General features: G+C 41.0%; 1 protein-coding gene across 1 annotated transcript in view; it reads right to left on the bottom strand.

Moving 5' to 3' along the window:
* The window catches only part of LOC103778086 (poly(rC)-binding protein 3-like), a gene marked incomplete at its 3' end in the record, with an annotated part of 35,847 nt that overhangs the window by 7,318 nt on the left and 11,157 nt on the right, over positions 1–17,372 (bottom strand). Inside the window, exons 2-6 of the mRNA XM_008945660.1 lie at positions 14,827–14,850; positions 14,698–14,730; positions 11,401–11,517; positions 5,372–5,503; positions 1,706–1,834 (exon numbers count right to left, since the gene is read on the bottom strand). Coding sequence (XP_008943908.1) covers positions 1,706–1,834; positions 5,372–5,503; positions 11,401–11,517; positions 14,698–14,730; positions 14,827–14,850 — 435 coding nt within the window. The remainder of the gene's footprint in view (positions 1–1,705; positions 1,835–5,371; positions 5,504–11,400; positions 11,518–14,697; positions 14,731–14,826; positions 14,851–17,372) is intronic.

Genomic DNA, 17,372 nt, shown 5'->3' with positions numbered 1-17,372 from the left:
CTACACTGCTTGCTACACATCAGGGTTTCTTGTCTAACCAACTCAGTTAAGTCAGCTGTTCAATTGCAAACAACCAGCCAGATCCTGCTTTCCTCTGACTGAGCTGGAAGGCTGGAGAAAAATCCTCCCTGCTTCATCAGGAGCATAGCCAGAGCCCTTGTAATTCGTGAAAAGGGAGTTTGTTCCCTGTAGCCCAAGGTAAGGACCCAAAAGGAAAACCCCAGACTGAGGCTAACTTTCTCCTCCTACATAAAGCAGGAGCATGTGTCTGGAAAAAAAAGGCTTCAAGCTGTCTGTGCAACACCTAGCAGAATGGTGCCCTGATTTCCATGCATTAACTACAACTAAAGAAGGTAACAACAATATCTCTTCCCTTAATGAATAACATATAATTAGCCATTTAATCTCAGTGAAAGTATTTGTTGCCAGATCAAATATATACCGCAAGTTAGAGCACACTTAACTTTTAACTTAACTGTAGTTAAATCAATGTCATCTTAGTGCTGGTTGTGATTTGCCTAATGCTAAAATGAAACACTTCTTATGTCAAAACCAGTTATTTAGAAAGTGGCTCTATCTATGGAAAAATGGCATTGTGTCAACATTATTTTAAGAAGTGGCTTCTCTCATCATCTTAGTAAATAACTATGTATTACATGAATGTCACTTGGAAAACTACATTCTATTCACAAAGCTGATAACTATTGCCATCACGTACTCCATCTCTAACAAACTAAAATAATTTCTTAATATTATCTTTCTGTTCTCTTGCATTTTTATAAAGAAATTCCTTCCTCAGAGTAGTCTAGTGAAAACTGAAGAGTCACTTTTCTCCAGTAAAACGCTGGGGATTTATTAGTTTTGAAGCTTTTATTTGCATTAGGATGTACATCATTTTGATGCAAAGGCTGTATGTCATTTTGATGAGCTGCATACTTCTGAACAGCCAATAGCCATTGTGCTGTCTCAAACACGCCACTGTTTCTGCCCTCTTTAAAGAATAACAGAACAGTAGGGTGTCAGAGATCATTATGAGACAGCCCTTGACTAGACTCAGGGAAAAAAATAAACCGAACCAAGAAAACAGAAAAATTTCCAGCAGAAAATATGCTAAAAGCAGAAATGTTTCATGTCCCTTGTGAAAAATTATGGTTACTAGGTCAAAATATTTAATTTTGATTTGCTGGAATGTTTTTTTTTAAAGAAAACCTCTATTCAACTTAATCAGTTGAGAAATGTACTTGCATGAAAACACGGACATTTTCAGCAAGCGTTCAAATGCCCAGATTTTTAGAAAAATTAATTTTGTATAATTTAATCTAAGAGCTAAAAAGCTGCCATCAAAAGGAAACATTCTGGTGTGATACAGTGATCTTAGCCTAAGAAAGCAAAAAGTCCTGGTAAATCTAAATGACACTAGCCAGAATTATTTCTATTTAAAACAAAATGTAGATGTTTTCTGCCCTATTCTGCATCAGAGTAAAATGCTTCTTTCTCAGAAATGGCTACAGCCCTGGGCTTTGACTCTAAACCCTGTGGCAAGAGGCTTTCCAACCCCAGGCAGGGTACAGTCTAACAGAGTCCTCTTGAAATGCCTGGCATGGGAAGGGTGGGCAGCACCCCTGGGGAACCAAGGGCACTCGAAAATGAATAATGACTCTGAGCACCTCTTGAGTGAGAGGTGACGTGCCAGGCACTCACTCACCTCCAGCATAACCACACATATTTGTTTCACGCACTGGATGATGGCATCAGGAGTGCCCGAAATAGTCACTGCGCGCTCCGTTGAGTTGGGCAACATGTCCCCTGCCACCTGCACCTGGGCTCCTGTGGACTTGAGCAGAGACAAAGCAAAGAGAACGTCACTGTCGGGCAGGTGATTAAAAAAAAAAGGAAAAAAGTGCTGATAACTGAAGGTGGTCTGCTAAGCAAATGAGTTACAGAGAAATGTCTCTTTAATCCACTGACGGCTGACTTGAGACTCTGGATGAAGTTTGGGACTGTCTTGTGCTCTGGGATATACCACGATGGCACAGAAACACTTTTAAATTGTAATTAGTGTTGACTAAATATATGCATGTCAGCATTAGCTCATTAATGAAACCAAGGAGGTAATGAGACATTTTTGTTTTCTTGTTTTAAAAAATTTCATGTTGGCACTAATGTATCTTAGTTAACTAGATAATAAAATTGGAAAAAAAAAAAAAAAAAAGAGAAACAAAAAAATACACAAGACCAAAACAATCCCTGGCATTATTTCACAAACATCATGGAAATCCTTTTTGGTCAATAGAGAACCATCCATGCATTTCATATCGAGTTAGCAGTTTCATGCATTACAAACAAAACCTATTCCTGACTGTTAATGCAATGCAATATTTTGGGATTTTAAAAATAAACATTTTGGTAACCATTGACTTTGTGTCAGTCAGCAAGGAGTTAATTTGCTTTCCTGCTGGTTACATAAAACACATGCTATTCTTCTTTCCAATGACTGATTAAATTACTGATTGCATCTTCCGTTCACTAGTGCTGTTTAAGGCCAAAATATCAATTCCTTGCTGTATAATAGGCTTTGGAATTTCACCATAATTTGATCAATCAGTTATGCTTTCTTTTTTTTTTTTTTTTGTGATCTTATCTTGAAAATAGTACTGCAACTCTGTAGGTTGTTCCTGGGTACATGACTGAACACAAAAGACCATTCCTTGTGGAGCTGCTCATTGTGTGGTATGATGATGAAATGAGACCACATCTCAAGGTGGATGCTCCTTTTTTTTTCCTGTTTGATCCCACTTGTTATTCCATATACATTTCTGGCTAACTGTACATCTAGCACAAAATACTCTGCCAAATACTGCTGCCATTTCTGAATTTGCTTCCAGGGCAACTCTTGTTTATTCTTTGACTTTGGTCATATGTCAGAATTGCAAAAGTGAGTAATACTTTGTCCATTTCCCCTATGCTTAAGAAAATTTGCAGTGTGACTTCTCACTACATTATCCTTATCAAAACACCTATTTGACTAAACACTATCATTTCACTTCCCTGTACTAGACTAGTAGGTAACTGCTTCTGAAACTGCTCACCAGAGTAATCACTTCAGCCGTTTAATGTACACAGACCAATCTCACCTTTAAAAGCCTATGTCCTAAAAGCACTCACTTGGTGCTCTGGATGACGTTATCAATATTTGAAATAAAATCCGGTAAAAACCTAGAGCTAAACACTCATCAGCACATGGTTCATGCTCACACCTGCTCTTATTTTAACACAACTAAGAAATCAGCTGGATTCCTACTTCCTGACAGCTCTCCTGAACACCTAATAGATCTGGAGGACCAAGGGAAATGGTCTCTCATGGCTGAGGTCACTTCCCGCTGGGTGCTCTGAGAGTAGCTCTGCCTTTTCTGGTGGCAAAGCTTCAGCCTGGCTGCACCTGCTGCCCGCCAGGCAAACTGCTGCAAACACCAATAGCCTGCTGGCCATCCAGAATCTAAGCCAGAAATGTCCCGTGCATAAGGCAAACTGACCACCTTCCTTCCACCCAGGAAAGGCACTTCAACACACAAGCAACTTCACCCGGCTATACAAAGTTCTCTGACAAAGGTTTATCTGGGATTAAAGAAAAGAAAAGTTTCCTATGACCTTAATATCTGCAGAAAAATGTCTTCTCCCCCTTGGAGTCATCAAGTGACTTCTTTCTCCCACATCTAAAAAGCTGGCTTGAGAATAAGGACTATTGAGAGGCATAGATCCTGGACTCTGATAAAAAATAAAGTAGCGGTATTCTAAGAAAAAAAATAAATTAATTGCCTTTGACTTGCAGGTCTCAGTAAGCACAGAGACCCCTTAAAATGACAGGGCTCTGCATTATTTTTCTATGAGCTTACAGCAGACAACCTATGCATGTTTTCATGATCACAGTTTACAAAGCAACAGACAGACGGGGGAACAACCTGTTGTTTTCTTGGTAGCAAAAACTCTGAAACAGTTTTTGGCAGCTCTGTCAGCTAATGGCAGCAGTACACGTTGCTTTTACCTCCCGGTATGAAAGGAGAGAAAAGGCCCTTTCAGCAGCAGCCAGGTCCTGACAGGTGAAGATAAGCCTTCAGAAGGAACTTTGTTTAAAAAACTCTGAGGGCAATCAAATTGGAATCCAAATGAAACAATCTGGAAAAACTTGAAAGTCAACAAGGATGAGAGCCCTAACTACCCTCTATGATCAGCTTTTCCCTAAGGCTACCATAAGCTTACATTTCAGAGCAAATGCCGGAAATATAATTTTGATCTAAGCATCTCTTGCTTGAGACTTGATCAAATTTCCTTTGACAGGAAAACATTTGGTATCTTTTTTTTTTTTTTTAATATTTGAAATGAAATGTAAAAGCTCAATAAAACCTACTGTCTTGAATCTACATTTTTAGATAAAAAAGGAATTTTCAATTTGGTAGAGCCCATCAAAAGCTATTGTTTTGACACAGTCAAATAAAAAAATGGATCAACATGTTATCTTCACATTCAACACCTCACCCCATGTTGGAATGAATACAAATTTAGAAGGACTACTGTCACTTTTTCCAGAATAAAAGCCCATTTTTCCAAAAAGTCCTATTCAGATTTTCTCTACATAACTGAGCACGTACCTAATTTTCTTGTTTGACCGATGACAAACATCAGATCCTTGGCTTGGCACGTGCTATGTTGCTACAATCGTACATAGAAGAATTAAAACTGGCACTATATTATGATTTGCATTTTCTGGTTAAAGGAAAAAGTGGCTGCTAGCACAGCACATTGGATGAACATCTACAGATAAAGTCTGGATTGAAAAAAGTCAATGTGGGTTTGGAAGATGTGAAATCAGGTCACCTGTGGCACAGCGAGATTAAGGAGAAACAGGAAAGGAGTACGAAAATATTTTTTTTCTAAAAAGTACATCAAGGCTTTGAACTACTAACCTGACTTCCTAGTGCTGCCTGGGCCTTTCTATGGCTGCAAAGGTGGTAGCTAATTTGGAAATGGCTGCAACGCTCCAACTCAGGATCACCTGAGCATTGCTGGGGAGGGGGCTGTGCCTGAAGAGAAACTGGGGGAGACATTGCTGCTGCTTTGCTAAATTGTGCACCAGAGACTAATGTGCTGTAGAGCCGTTTCTTTATTTCACACACGGTCTTTAGCTTCCCGGAAGGCAGGAGGGCAGGGCCGTGCTGAACTCCTGCCTCCCCCAGAGCAGGGCCTCTCCAGGCTGCTCGCTCAGCACACGCTCGGGTTCGTGCCGTGAGCACAGCGCGGCGGCCGATGGCGGCCGGGCATGCTGTGGGGAGGCACCAAGCTAGCCAGTGTCCCCGACACACGTCCTGAGACTTACCTCCCTGATTTCTTTGATTTTGGAACCTCCTTTTCCTATAAGGGATCCACACTGACTTGCCGGGACAACGAGCCGCAGTGTCACAGGGGGTTTGCTTGTCACCGTGCTGTTTGTCATCGAGGCGTTTATGTCCTGTAATCACAATGTCAGGGAGAATTAGTGGAGGATTTGTCATTCCTTGGTAAGCACTGAAGGACTCAGACCAAATGCCTGAGCTGTTTGTGGAGACCTGGGAAGAGCATAACCAGTTGTGGTTTGTTTCTGTTGCAGGTGAAGGCAGCAGATACACCACAAGCATGAACCACAAAAGTGGCTTGTGCCAGAGCCACATTTTTTCTGTCTGGCATTGCAGATCCACACTGTGGGACCAGAGGACAGTCTCTGAGGCAAAATTAGGAGGAGGAGAAGAGGTGGTATCTTGTCATCTGCTGAAGCAGATGGAAAAGACAAGGATTCTTTTGAGTTCGCTGACCCTCAGATCCTGATTTGGTCTCCTCCACCACCTCAATTAGAACACTTCTACCAAGTGATACGTCTTTACATTTCATACGATTTCTTGTCAGGTTTGATACAAAGAATAAAGGTTAAAAAAGGGAAGGCCAAGAATCAGTGAATAATCTGAAGCAGAGAAACGTTTCGATAAATATTTTGCTGCCTCCCAGGTTTAATTTCTCTTTTGTAGCAGATCCATAAGTATTTGTAGTATTACATAATTTCTGAAATCTTTTCCATCACAGCTATGTAACCAGAGTAAAAGAAGCTCAGCAGAACAGCAATTATCTGTATCCAGGTAATGTAACCTGTACCCATGTATCTAATTATCCAATGAGACCACACTACCAGATTTCATGAGCATCTCAGTATACTACTTGTCACAGGGTTTACATTGTTTTAAATACCTTTTGCTAATTGAGAATCTTCTAGGCAAGATAAAACAGCCCTTCTAATGTCTTCATCAGATGAAAAGATAATGCTGATCTTCCCACTGATTGATGGAACGCTGTGAGAGCACTCAGGTTCACAAAAACAAACCACAAGCTGCCTAACACTTGTCCAGCAACTCATGAGACTCTCAACATGGTTTGCCAATGCTAGCTGCAAGCTAAAAAGACCATCTCATCCATCTGTGCAGGGCACAGCTATTCCATCCTTTGCAGAAATGCTACCCAAAAGATTAGGACAGGAATGGCAGAAAACATATATTTCATTATTCATTTAACTCATTTACGACACAAGAGTTCCAGCAGACAGAACTGATGTGCTTCCTTATTATCCTTCTCATCAATATTAACACTCATTAAAAAATATAAAAAGTGCGTATATATTGTGATCAGGACCCCAAATTAAAAACAACCAACCAACCAACACCCTGTACTTCAAACAACTCTGCACGCCTTGTTGGATAAGCGTGGGAGCTCCGTGATACCAGCACTGATTCCTGCAGCACTGCAGCGTTTGTGATGCTCAGTGTGACCTTGCTTAGCTCAAAAGAGGAAAAAAAAAAAAATCTTGGACAGAATGAGGCATTGCTGCATGCTACAAGACAGCTATCAAATAATTTCTTTGCCAGCCAGTAACTCACATTTTGTTTAGTGCCCATGTCAGTGAGAGATTGCAAGCCAAAGCAAGAGGGATAGCAGAATTTTGCAGCACCCATGTACCTGAAACAAAGCTCAAGTCATGCCAATTTTTCAGCTGGAAGATGCCATCTCACTATATCACTTTTTTGTCAGGTGGAGGGTACACAATAATTCAGACGTAGGTAAATAACCCTCTTCAGCCACCCAGCACGACCCTGATAATGTCTCTTGCTTCCATCTCGTATGACCCTGATAATGTCTCTTGCTTCCATCTCGTATGTGGCCTGGCCTCAAAGCCTTCACTGCACTCACTGCTTTCAAAAGCACTTCACAAGAATTGGAAACCACTATTATCTTTATCTTCTCATTCAAAAAGATCAAAATCTAAACACAGAGGATCAGCAGCGTGGAGTGCATAAAGGAGTTGGTTCAGCTTTAAAAAAACAACAAAAGAGAAATGAGCAGAAACAAATCCCCTCCAGAACTGCAGGCTCCCACGTAGGGATGGTTGGAGACTTTCTTACAGAACAGTTGTCTTCCCAACTGGGAGATTCTATTTCTTTAACCTCTAACTTTCTCTGGCGCTGTGCCCATTCCCTCAGGGCTCTGGCAGACACTAGAGCTGGACTTTGCACAGCTTTCTGCCCGCTTGCCTGTGCTCCTCAGCCAGGATGGGCTAACTGGGAGCCTGGAAGTGGTGGGAGAGCCAGCTCCCAGTGTTGAAGCATTGCAGCTCCTGGCATCCCAGAGTTATAGTGTCTTAAGGCTTCCCAAGGCAAGCAAACATGGCAGCTCAGAAATCTACCCAACCTCTGGGAAAAAAAAAAAACAAACTTACCAAAATTCTTTACTGATTTCTAAATGAAATATTGAATCTGCCAATTTCCACAGTGAGTAAAACGAATCTGTGAGGTGGCTCCTCACTTGGTAATGGCCACTGCAGGGTTTAGCTTAGTTGTAGCAGTAGGAGTTAGTATTTATAAAAAAGGCACCATCTCAATGAGTTTTAAGTCTTTCTTTCCTTCTTATTCCTAGAGCTGAGCAAGTTCTTCATAAATGTTTGCAGATGAACAAGAATTCCACAAAACTTTTTCTCTCTATTTGGAAAAGGTCTGACCACTGAGCTGTGTCTGCTGGTTTTTCCAGCGCTTAACTGTGCTTTAAGTGGATCATGCATATTTATACCTGAACACCTAGCTGCCCCACTCACCAGTGGACTTACAGCTGCATTTCTTGGATCCTAGCCTGCAGTCTGGAAATTACTGTAAAATGTCCTCTCTTGCAACTCCCAGACCACTAGCCCAGTGGTCTGCCTGGGTTAGTGCCATTTTTTAGCAACATTCTTTGTCTTCTGCAGTGAACACTTCAGTTGTTTATGTAATTACCTTACTAGCCTATAAACTCAACATCACTCTTCTAGAAAATCAACTTTTATTAGGAAGGTTGTCAAAGCAGAGTGATATAAGGTTGCAGAGCAAACACACAGGAAAAACTCCTCCCAGTCTTTTTCTACCTTCTGATGCATTTTGAGAGTTTTGCTAACATTAAAAAAGCATCCCAGGGCTCCCAAGTCTTTCTAGACCTGCTTATCCCCAGCTACTCAATTGTAGGGTTGAAATTAAGGCTTCAAGGGCTTCATGTGGGCATGCATAACAAATACCAAAAAATCCCTAAAGCTGTTAGTCTCACACATACATCTTTTTTGGCCTGCTTGAAGGTAGCTGCGATAACCAGAACTGGGCCAGGCACTGTCTGCTCTGCGATTTTCAATTTTTTAAATGGCTGGGGAAATCTTCAGCAAAAAGATACACATTTTGTAGCTAGCTCATTTGCAATACCTGGAACAGTACTTTATTTTGCCTCCAAAGCATTACAGTTATCTCATTTTATTTACAGGAATAATTATAGTAAACCTAACATTATATGAGAGATTTTTCTTTACCACTGTTCTTTTAAATATATGAGAAGCCAATTATATTAAAACTAAATACAGATATTTCAGAATATAACCACAGCACCTTATCTGCAGAGAGTACCAATACCCCTTTGCTAACATCCACATGAAGAGTCCAGACTACCCTCTAAAATCTGCAAGGGTAAATATGCATCAAGTCAAGCCAGATGCCTGGATTTCAGAATTCTTTGCCTATTGCTACAGCACTTTCAAAGACAATGTGGTGGGGGGTGGTGGGGTGGGGACCTGATGTTGTGCAGTGTTCGATGATTTTATGAGAAATGCAGTGGTATTTCCTCTGGGTACTCATTTTGGTGGGAACTGGCATGGATTATTTCTGTTAATGAGTCCCTCAGCACTTTTCAGGATAAAGCCTTAAGCAGAGCATCATTTTTTCGTAGAGAGACAGCTCTCTCCAAGTCTCCATGGATTGGAGGGTATGGTACTGTGCACAAAGCTGCATCATAAGCTAGAAGAAACAGGGACTGGTCCAAGATGGGTAGGAGATAAAGCTGAGAAGGAGTTGACAACAGATGGTTTTAAAATTGGGCTGGAGACAACTACTTGTGCAGTTCTGCAGTATTCAACCTCAAAATCATTATTAGCTCATTAATAACTGTTAGGGGAAAAGTTAGCATCCTTATAAAATATAGCATGCCAGAAAACCAGGGTACTTTATCAACATGTTGAGTGATTAGAATATCTCAAAGGAAGATCACAAAGGAAAACCATGACAGATTGAAGAAATATAAATGAGATAAATCTCTATAAATGAGATCAATATTTGCAGTATAAAAAAAAAAGTCATTTGTCTGAGGGCTGACAGGAATGTCTGCCAAGACCAAAGAGGTTCCCACTGAAAACACCTGAGTAGGATCTGGGGGTACCCACCAGGCACAGCACACTGGGATGTGAGGCTTTTCTAGCAGTGGTAAGGGATATGTCAGCGTGACAGCCAGGACAGAAGACTCTTAGTGCCATCACATAAGCCCTTCTGGAACTTCATTTACAACCTGTCTACAATTAACACACATTAATACAGACTAAAATTGGGAAAAGGTAGAAAGGGACTACTACAGTCATAGAATGAGGGGGATGGTTAGCACATCCTCTGAAAGACAGGGCTTGGCTCACTTCCTCTGGCAAAACCAAGGGTCTGAGTGAATAAAACTGGTTTCTAAAAATATAACTAAGAGGGGAATCCTCAGGGATGGAGAGGGAAGAATTATTTAAACTAATGGCCTTTGCTGGCATAGAAACAAAGATGTATAAACAGTTCCTGAGTAAATTCAGGTGAGGAGTGAAACAAAGGTGTCTAATTATCAGAGAACTGAGGTTGTAGATCCAATAGCAGGAAATATAAAAAATCTAACTAGTTTTTTGTCATGCTGTCAAGTTGCAAGACATACTGCTTATGTTAGAAGACAACTGTATCTGATGAAACCCAAGGTCTCTCTTAGTCCTGTTGCTCTTAAAATGAACAATCATGAGTAAATAACAGGGCACGCTGACATTTCCCATCAATGCCAGCATCTCCCAGTGCTATGGAGAGCTGTGGAGACTAACCTTACTGATGTGGTGGAGACATGAGTATTCTTAAGAAAGGGATTCACATCCCTCTAGTTTAACCATTGATGAAGAGACACAGCATCTTTCTCCTACTGCAGGTGATTCTGTCTACCTGTCTGCAGGCTCTTCCCTAAAGAGAAGGTGAATGGCCTTCTGCAGGGGCCTCTGTCTCCAGGAAGGACAGGAGAGATGCCTGGATGAGATGTATGATTATTAAAAGTAGAGAGAATTAAATCCTCTCCTGAGCGATCAGAGTTTGTGTTCCGTAGCCTGGTATCTTTTCTGTGATGTTTCCCATTCAAATGGTGACCATATCTAATTGTAGTTGGTCCATGGACCTTGAGGATATTCCAGCCTTTTAGTTACATATCTACACAGAACAGTTATTCTACAATAAATTCAGCTCTTGCTTCCCCTCCTTAGTGCCTTTATTTTAATTAATTTTAAAAGCCGAGCTTTAAATATGGTAATTGGTAATAATATAGTTTATATTTTAAAATAAAAGTTTTCTAGTTAAATGAGTTATATATTAATTTTGACACATATATAAAATTTACATCAATACCAAATAGAATCGCATAAAAACAGAGCTGAAAGTTAGGCAATTATTCTTTTCAAATCAAACCCACAATGGGATCAGAAATTTTCCAACACATTTTTCCTACCATTATTGCACATTACTAGTAGCAATTGCTTTTCCCTGAAGCCTCCAAAACCCAAAAGAAATGATCAAACAGCTTGTAAATTGACCCATTATTTTTCTTCGGCATTACTGCCAAAAGCATTTATAAAAATACAACCACTTTCATTGCTATTAAATAGAACATTAAACAAATCATATTTAACACTAAAGCAAACATGAGAAAATTCAAACATTGTTTATATTTCAACTCAAAGAGAGAAAAAAACATGTTATATTTGCTTACCTCTTCAAATTTTAGTGCAATCATAGAAAAAGCTTTAAAAATCGCATCTGTTGGGCCTGTTATTGTCACAATTCTCTCCGGACAGGAGCCTTCTGAAATATTGATTCGAGCACCACTCTGTCAAAAAGAACAAACAGGTTTTTTTTTTCCACATTTATACTTCCCAGGGAGTCAACTAAATAGGATTAGGGATATAGTTTGGGAAGGAATATCTTGAGGCATCTAATTCCCTCCCCTACAACTGCAGCCCCAACATCATATAATTTTAGCATAAGCTGATCACACTCAAAAAATTAATTTAACTGCAGGAAGCTGGAATCTACCTTGGTAAATACTTATACAGCCTTCATTGCAGAATGAAAATTGTGCCTCTGGAACCTAAAGTTACAAACAATTGTGTCATCAAGTCTGTTTCCTTCCCTCTTGCAGGCTTAACCTTAAGTAGGATGAAGATTCAGAATTCAGACAAGGCTGTTGTCTCCAGGGAGCATCAATATGTCCCAGGAAAGATGCACCTCTCTGGTTTGGGGACCCAAAGGTAGGGCTTGGTCTGTCCAGCTAGGGCATTGCTCTGCACTGTGGAGAAGGTTCCTCATAGATGTGTCTCATGTGAAGGCAGTCAGTTAATATGCACTGAACAAGCCTTTAAAGGAGTAGTGGTAGAACAGGCAACACTCACAGTGTTACTGTCATCTCCTTGAGGCAAGGAGCCTGGTGGAAGGAGTTAGAAAACAGTAAGTCTCGGAGACAAGCCAGGATGGCTCTCAGGGATACTTGATCTCCTTCACGCCACTGTGGTGGTGCAGAGAACACCTCTAAGCTAGATGAAAAAATATTTAAATAGATTTTGCTGTAGGCAATGATCAAATCCAGTTCAGGTAAGACCCACAATACACTTTTCCTGAGGAGATGTGCTAATGCAACCTAAGAAGTCACAGGGGCCTCAATGCATATACAGGCACTGACCTTCTAGAGGATCTGGGCCTGTAGCAAACATGAGATAACCTGGGTTAATTTGACCCTTTTGCCTTCAGGGTTACCATGAATCAGCCAGTGTGCTGTGTGTCTGCACCCTTATTCATGTGCACACTGCTGCTCATATCACAGTGTCACAGCAAGATTCTGTATTTTTCCATATGTCAGCAACTGAACAAAAGAAAAAAAAAAACAAAACAACAAAACACCACCGACAGAAAAATCTTGCTGCCATGGACTTGGCGGGCAGACATACTCAGTGTTCATAGATAAGAAATGGCAGCAAGCACTTCTTCTGACAGGCCAACCAGAGTGGTACTTGCCCTCATCAAACACCAGTGCTGGATCAGGAAGGAGATCAACACCTAGGGCTCACTCATGCTGGTGGCAATGTTTGGCTGCCACCACCCCACATGAACCTGGGGTCATGGGACTCTGCCTAGCAAGGAGCACACCAAGTGCCACGATGGGCAGAGCTGCCTGCAGCAGGCAGGCTGGCCCTTCCTATGGCTGCCTCCAGCATACCATGGCTCTTCCTTTGAAACCAGAGCTATGGGAGCTTGTCTGAAAGACTGCTATGCCATGGGTTGGTGGCATCCAAAATGCATAGATGTTACTCCTCCAATAGACGATCAGCCAAAGCAGAACTACAGCAATTAAAACATTATGTGGTGGCCTCTGTATCTGTGTAGGGAGTTATCGACCACAGGTCACAGGACTGAGAGTTTTGTGCTTTTCTTTAGACTTGAAGTTGTCTCTGACATTTCCCCAATGACAGAGTTGCATTTTCTTCCAAAAAGATGGCATGCCACTTGTCACATCTGTCAGAAAAGTCAAAATAAAGTTGCATTTTGCTGTTAAAGAAGTACTGACAAAGGCAGTCAGTTAAAGGAAGACCATGTTATCATCACTTGGACACATAGCCAACCTCTTAGTCCTGGGCTGATAAAAAGATACATATAATTCCTTTATTTAAAAAAAAAACCCAACCAAACAACTAAACAGAAAAGCCTCTTGTGACCACGAGTACATGAGAGTAAGTTTTCAGGAGTAGAGGAGTGTTTGATATTTATCTTGAAAAACTAACTAGGGATCATAACTCTAAGGTATTTAACTCAGAAGTCAGAAGCACTCTCCAATGATGGTTTCCTTTTTGTACATTCAATTTATATACAAAGATATCTGCCTATGATCATAATTAATAATTAAACAAAAATGTGTTTAATCAACTGGTAGGATTGCCTACTATATTGGAAACATTTTGATTGCTGTTTTTTTTTTTTATGTCTTAGCAAAGGTACTTATGCGTGAAAACATAAGTGAAAGCTCTTATCATCAAAAAAGGAGTCTGAACTCAGTCAGCCTGACAATGAACTCCCTATTGTGTATATTAAAAGATGGATTTCACCAATATAAACTAAATATACTTTGAGATTTTCCTGCCACAGACCTTCCACTGGAGTATCAAGCAACAAAGCATCTGACATGGTAATGTACTGCAGATTTACCAGAACCAGAGGCATCCTCTCTACACTCTGCACTCCTAAAGTTTCAAACAGTAGGATTTCTCTTTTGACATGCTTTTAGCACTTGTTTAAAAGAAGGAAAATTACATGGATCTTCAGGTAAGATGTGTTGTCTTGGAGGACATGTGTGAATCTGTAACCTCCCTCTGGGCACAGTGCTCTGAAGACAGTGGAGCTTGCTCTGTCGCAGGGAAGGAAGCCTGTGGACACTTGGGGAGACTGAGGTTTATGCAGGCCCTGTTTTAGTAAGCTGTTGTGTGTTTACAACCTTTTCAAAGGTTGCAGGTCTACATTCTATTCACAGCTGCAAAATGATGAAAAGTTAAGGCTTTTCCAAGACATGGCAGAGGGATACCATGGTTTCTAGAAGTTTGGCTCCAGCTCTGCTGAAGCTTGCGTCTACCATCAAACTTCATACAGTATCACTCTAATGACTGGTTTCAGATTTTGGAAACTCTCCAATAGGAGGCCAAGCCATGTGCAGGACCAGTGTTGGTACACTAAAGAAAGATACAGTGGTTTTGATGCACAGAATCATGCTTGCTAAGCTGTTCTTGAGGTAAGACAGCAGCACACATATTGCTATGGGAACGAAAGACTCCAGACTGCCGTGATGATAAGGAGATTACATTAACAACAATATTTAATTTAGGCCACCACATTTGTACACCACCACTTGCAAAGAATAGTGGTGTCAGGCTGTCCACGTGATGGCAGTGTCGGTCTGCACACACTGCATTTCCCTATTTTCTGAGCTGGAAAGAAAGACAAGTAAAGACATCAAGGCTTCTCTTACCTCCTCCCTCATCTTCTTAACTGTCTCACCTTTCTGTTAAAGAAACAGAAAAAAAAAGTTAGCCATGGCTGATGAAGTGAAATGATATACAATATTTTGACACGAAAATAAAGAAAGTAATTTCCTGACCTTTCCAATAATGCTTCCAACCTCCTGAAAAAGAAAGAAAAAAGACACTGTGAATGATACGTTTCACTACAGAAGAACATTTGCTCTCCTCCTATTCTATTTCATTACTGCTTATTTCAAACCTGAAACGTGAAGCATAGCTCCCTTCCATTCTTGCTGTGTACAAATATGCTGTGTTAGGTATAAAGGGGTTGACTGAAAATGTGGCTTTGCAATCTACTGATTGTGCAAAATACCTCTAACAGAAGCTGATCTTGTGCTTACAGATCAATCCTGTTACTATAAACACACATAAACCCTTATTAGGGAAAGAAAAGTTCAAAAATGGTAGAACTGCACAACCTGCTAGAGAAAACAGGATATAATACAAGCATCAAAATAATTGTTGGTGTCTCTGAGGGTAGGCATTTACCCTCTTCACACCATGTAATAGCTAGAGCAGAATTTCCATGCCACCGATTGTTGTTGTGTAAACACCTGGTGGCCTGTCTTAATCTCCCTATTAAGCACTTACAGAACAATAATTGCTAATCACTTTTTACGGATTTGGGAATTGCTACTGGGCTCTCACATTCTTCCATGAAGGGACAGAAAATATTGAGAAATGTGACTGTAAACATACAATAAGGGAACAATTCGGTAGTTCTGGTCACATCCCAAGGGTTAAAAGCTTGGTGATTGCAACCAACAGCTAATGGAGCTAATAATTCTAAAATGAATGGTCTGGACATATTACACAAACCACACAGGTGTGGCATCAGACTGAAAATCATCTGATGGAGAGGAGACCAGCTAAAGGAAAGAAAAATCCTCTCTTGTATTCATGTTGTGAAATCTACTTCCATGGTTAAAGACTGTCTCACATGGCTGATTTATCCCAGACTTACGACATACAGTCATCCCCCCTCCAGTCTAGGTACTTAAATTTGACCCATCCTGAAACACAGTCCAGAGTGAGATTTAAGAAATTGTTCTCCATTGCTTTATCCAGTGATGGACTCATGATAAAGTGGTACTAACTGCACTCTGCATTCACCTTGAGAGAGCTATTTCTCACCAGAGGTTATTTATAAATGCATAATATGAAGCTACTTGTGCTTGCAACTGCTCATATCCTGCTCACAACACATAAAGACTTTCAGTGAGAAGACCTATCTCGATGGAGAACTTTGGCATACGGTTCCTTTGTGCTCTCTACAACTTTGCATATAACACCAAACCAGGGGAACAGTCCGGTTCCACTGATGGAAAAGGCTGCTATTCAGAGTCACCTAGACAGGCTGAAGAAATGGGTTGGGAGAAACCTCAGGGAGCAGAACAAAGTCAATAAAAACTCCCATGTCTGGGATGGAACAAGCCCATGCAGCAGGACAAGCTGGGCCAAGCGTGCTACACAGAAACTGGCTTTACAGAAGTCCTGAGGGTCCCAATGCACAACTCCAGTATGAATACGAGCACATCAGCAGTGCATTCCTGATCAGACAACTACTGGACTGTATTAGCAGGAGTGTGGTCAGTAGGCTGGGGCAAATGATTCTTGTCTTCTCCTTGTGTTTGTGAGACCATGCCTGGAGGACCGTGTCCTGTTCTGGACTCTTAGTACAAGGCAGACAAGGGCACACCAAAGTAAATCCAATGCAGGGCCACTAAGATGGTCAGGGGACTGGAGCACAGGACATGTGAGCAAGAGGCTGAAAGAACTGTGTTAGTTTGTTCCTAGGAAGAGAAGTTGTGGGGGGATTTTGTTGCAGTGTATGAAAAGTGTAAGGAAGGCAAGTTGACACACCGAATTCCTACTCAATATTTCTACCATGAAGACTACTGGACATTGGAACAGGCACCCAGAGAAGCTGTGGAGTCTCCATCCTTGAAAGTGTCCAAACCCAGTCTTGGCAAGGCCCTAAGCAACCTGCTCCAATGGTATCTCCTTGATTCAGGAGGTCAGACTGGGGACCTTTTAGGGTTCCTTCCAGCCTCCATGGGTTTGTGATTCTTCAAGCATGGCCCCTCATAACCACTGAAGTCAATGCTGAACTAGCCACAAAGTTTCTCAGTTCAGTAAGGTCTCTTCTCAGGTTTATTTTCAAACTTTTCTTTTTCTGTTTCTCATTTCCTTTTTCTATTTCCCTTCCTACTGCTCTTCCAAGATGAAACTCTGCTGTCTTGCATGTACTGACCAGAGAGCAGATATTGTCCAGACAGACACTGCAGATCTTACAAGTGATATCTGCTTTACAAATTTATAATTCTGTTTGCTGATGTACAGTAGACCTTTACATGTCACAGCTGTGCAACTGTTCTTGCTAAAGCTTCCTGCGTCCATCTGGAACTGTGAGACATCTGCACATCTGCACACAACATGTGAAGAAGCAGCTCTGTGAGAAGAGGAATGAATGAAGCAGACTTGCTGTAGTTTTGTCTTGTGTCTCTTAATATGTGGGTTTAGGTCATGCCTTTTGCCATGGCTGAGACAGCCACAGCAGCATGCTGTGTAGGCCCTCTAAAGAGGTGCAGCTTTTTTGTTAGCGCTTATTTGGGACACCCCA

This window comes from Merops nubicus, unplaced genomic scaffold, assembly GCF_000691845.1.
Source record: "Merops nubicus isolate BGI_N331 unplaced genomic scaffold, ASM69184v1 scaffold11970, whole genome shotgun sequence".
Classification (NCBI taxonomy): Eukaryota; Metazoa; Chordata; class Aves; order Coraciiformes; family Meropidae; genus Merops; species Merops nubicus.
This window is presented reverse-complemented; position numbering and strand designations above follow the sequence as displayed.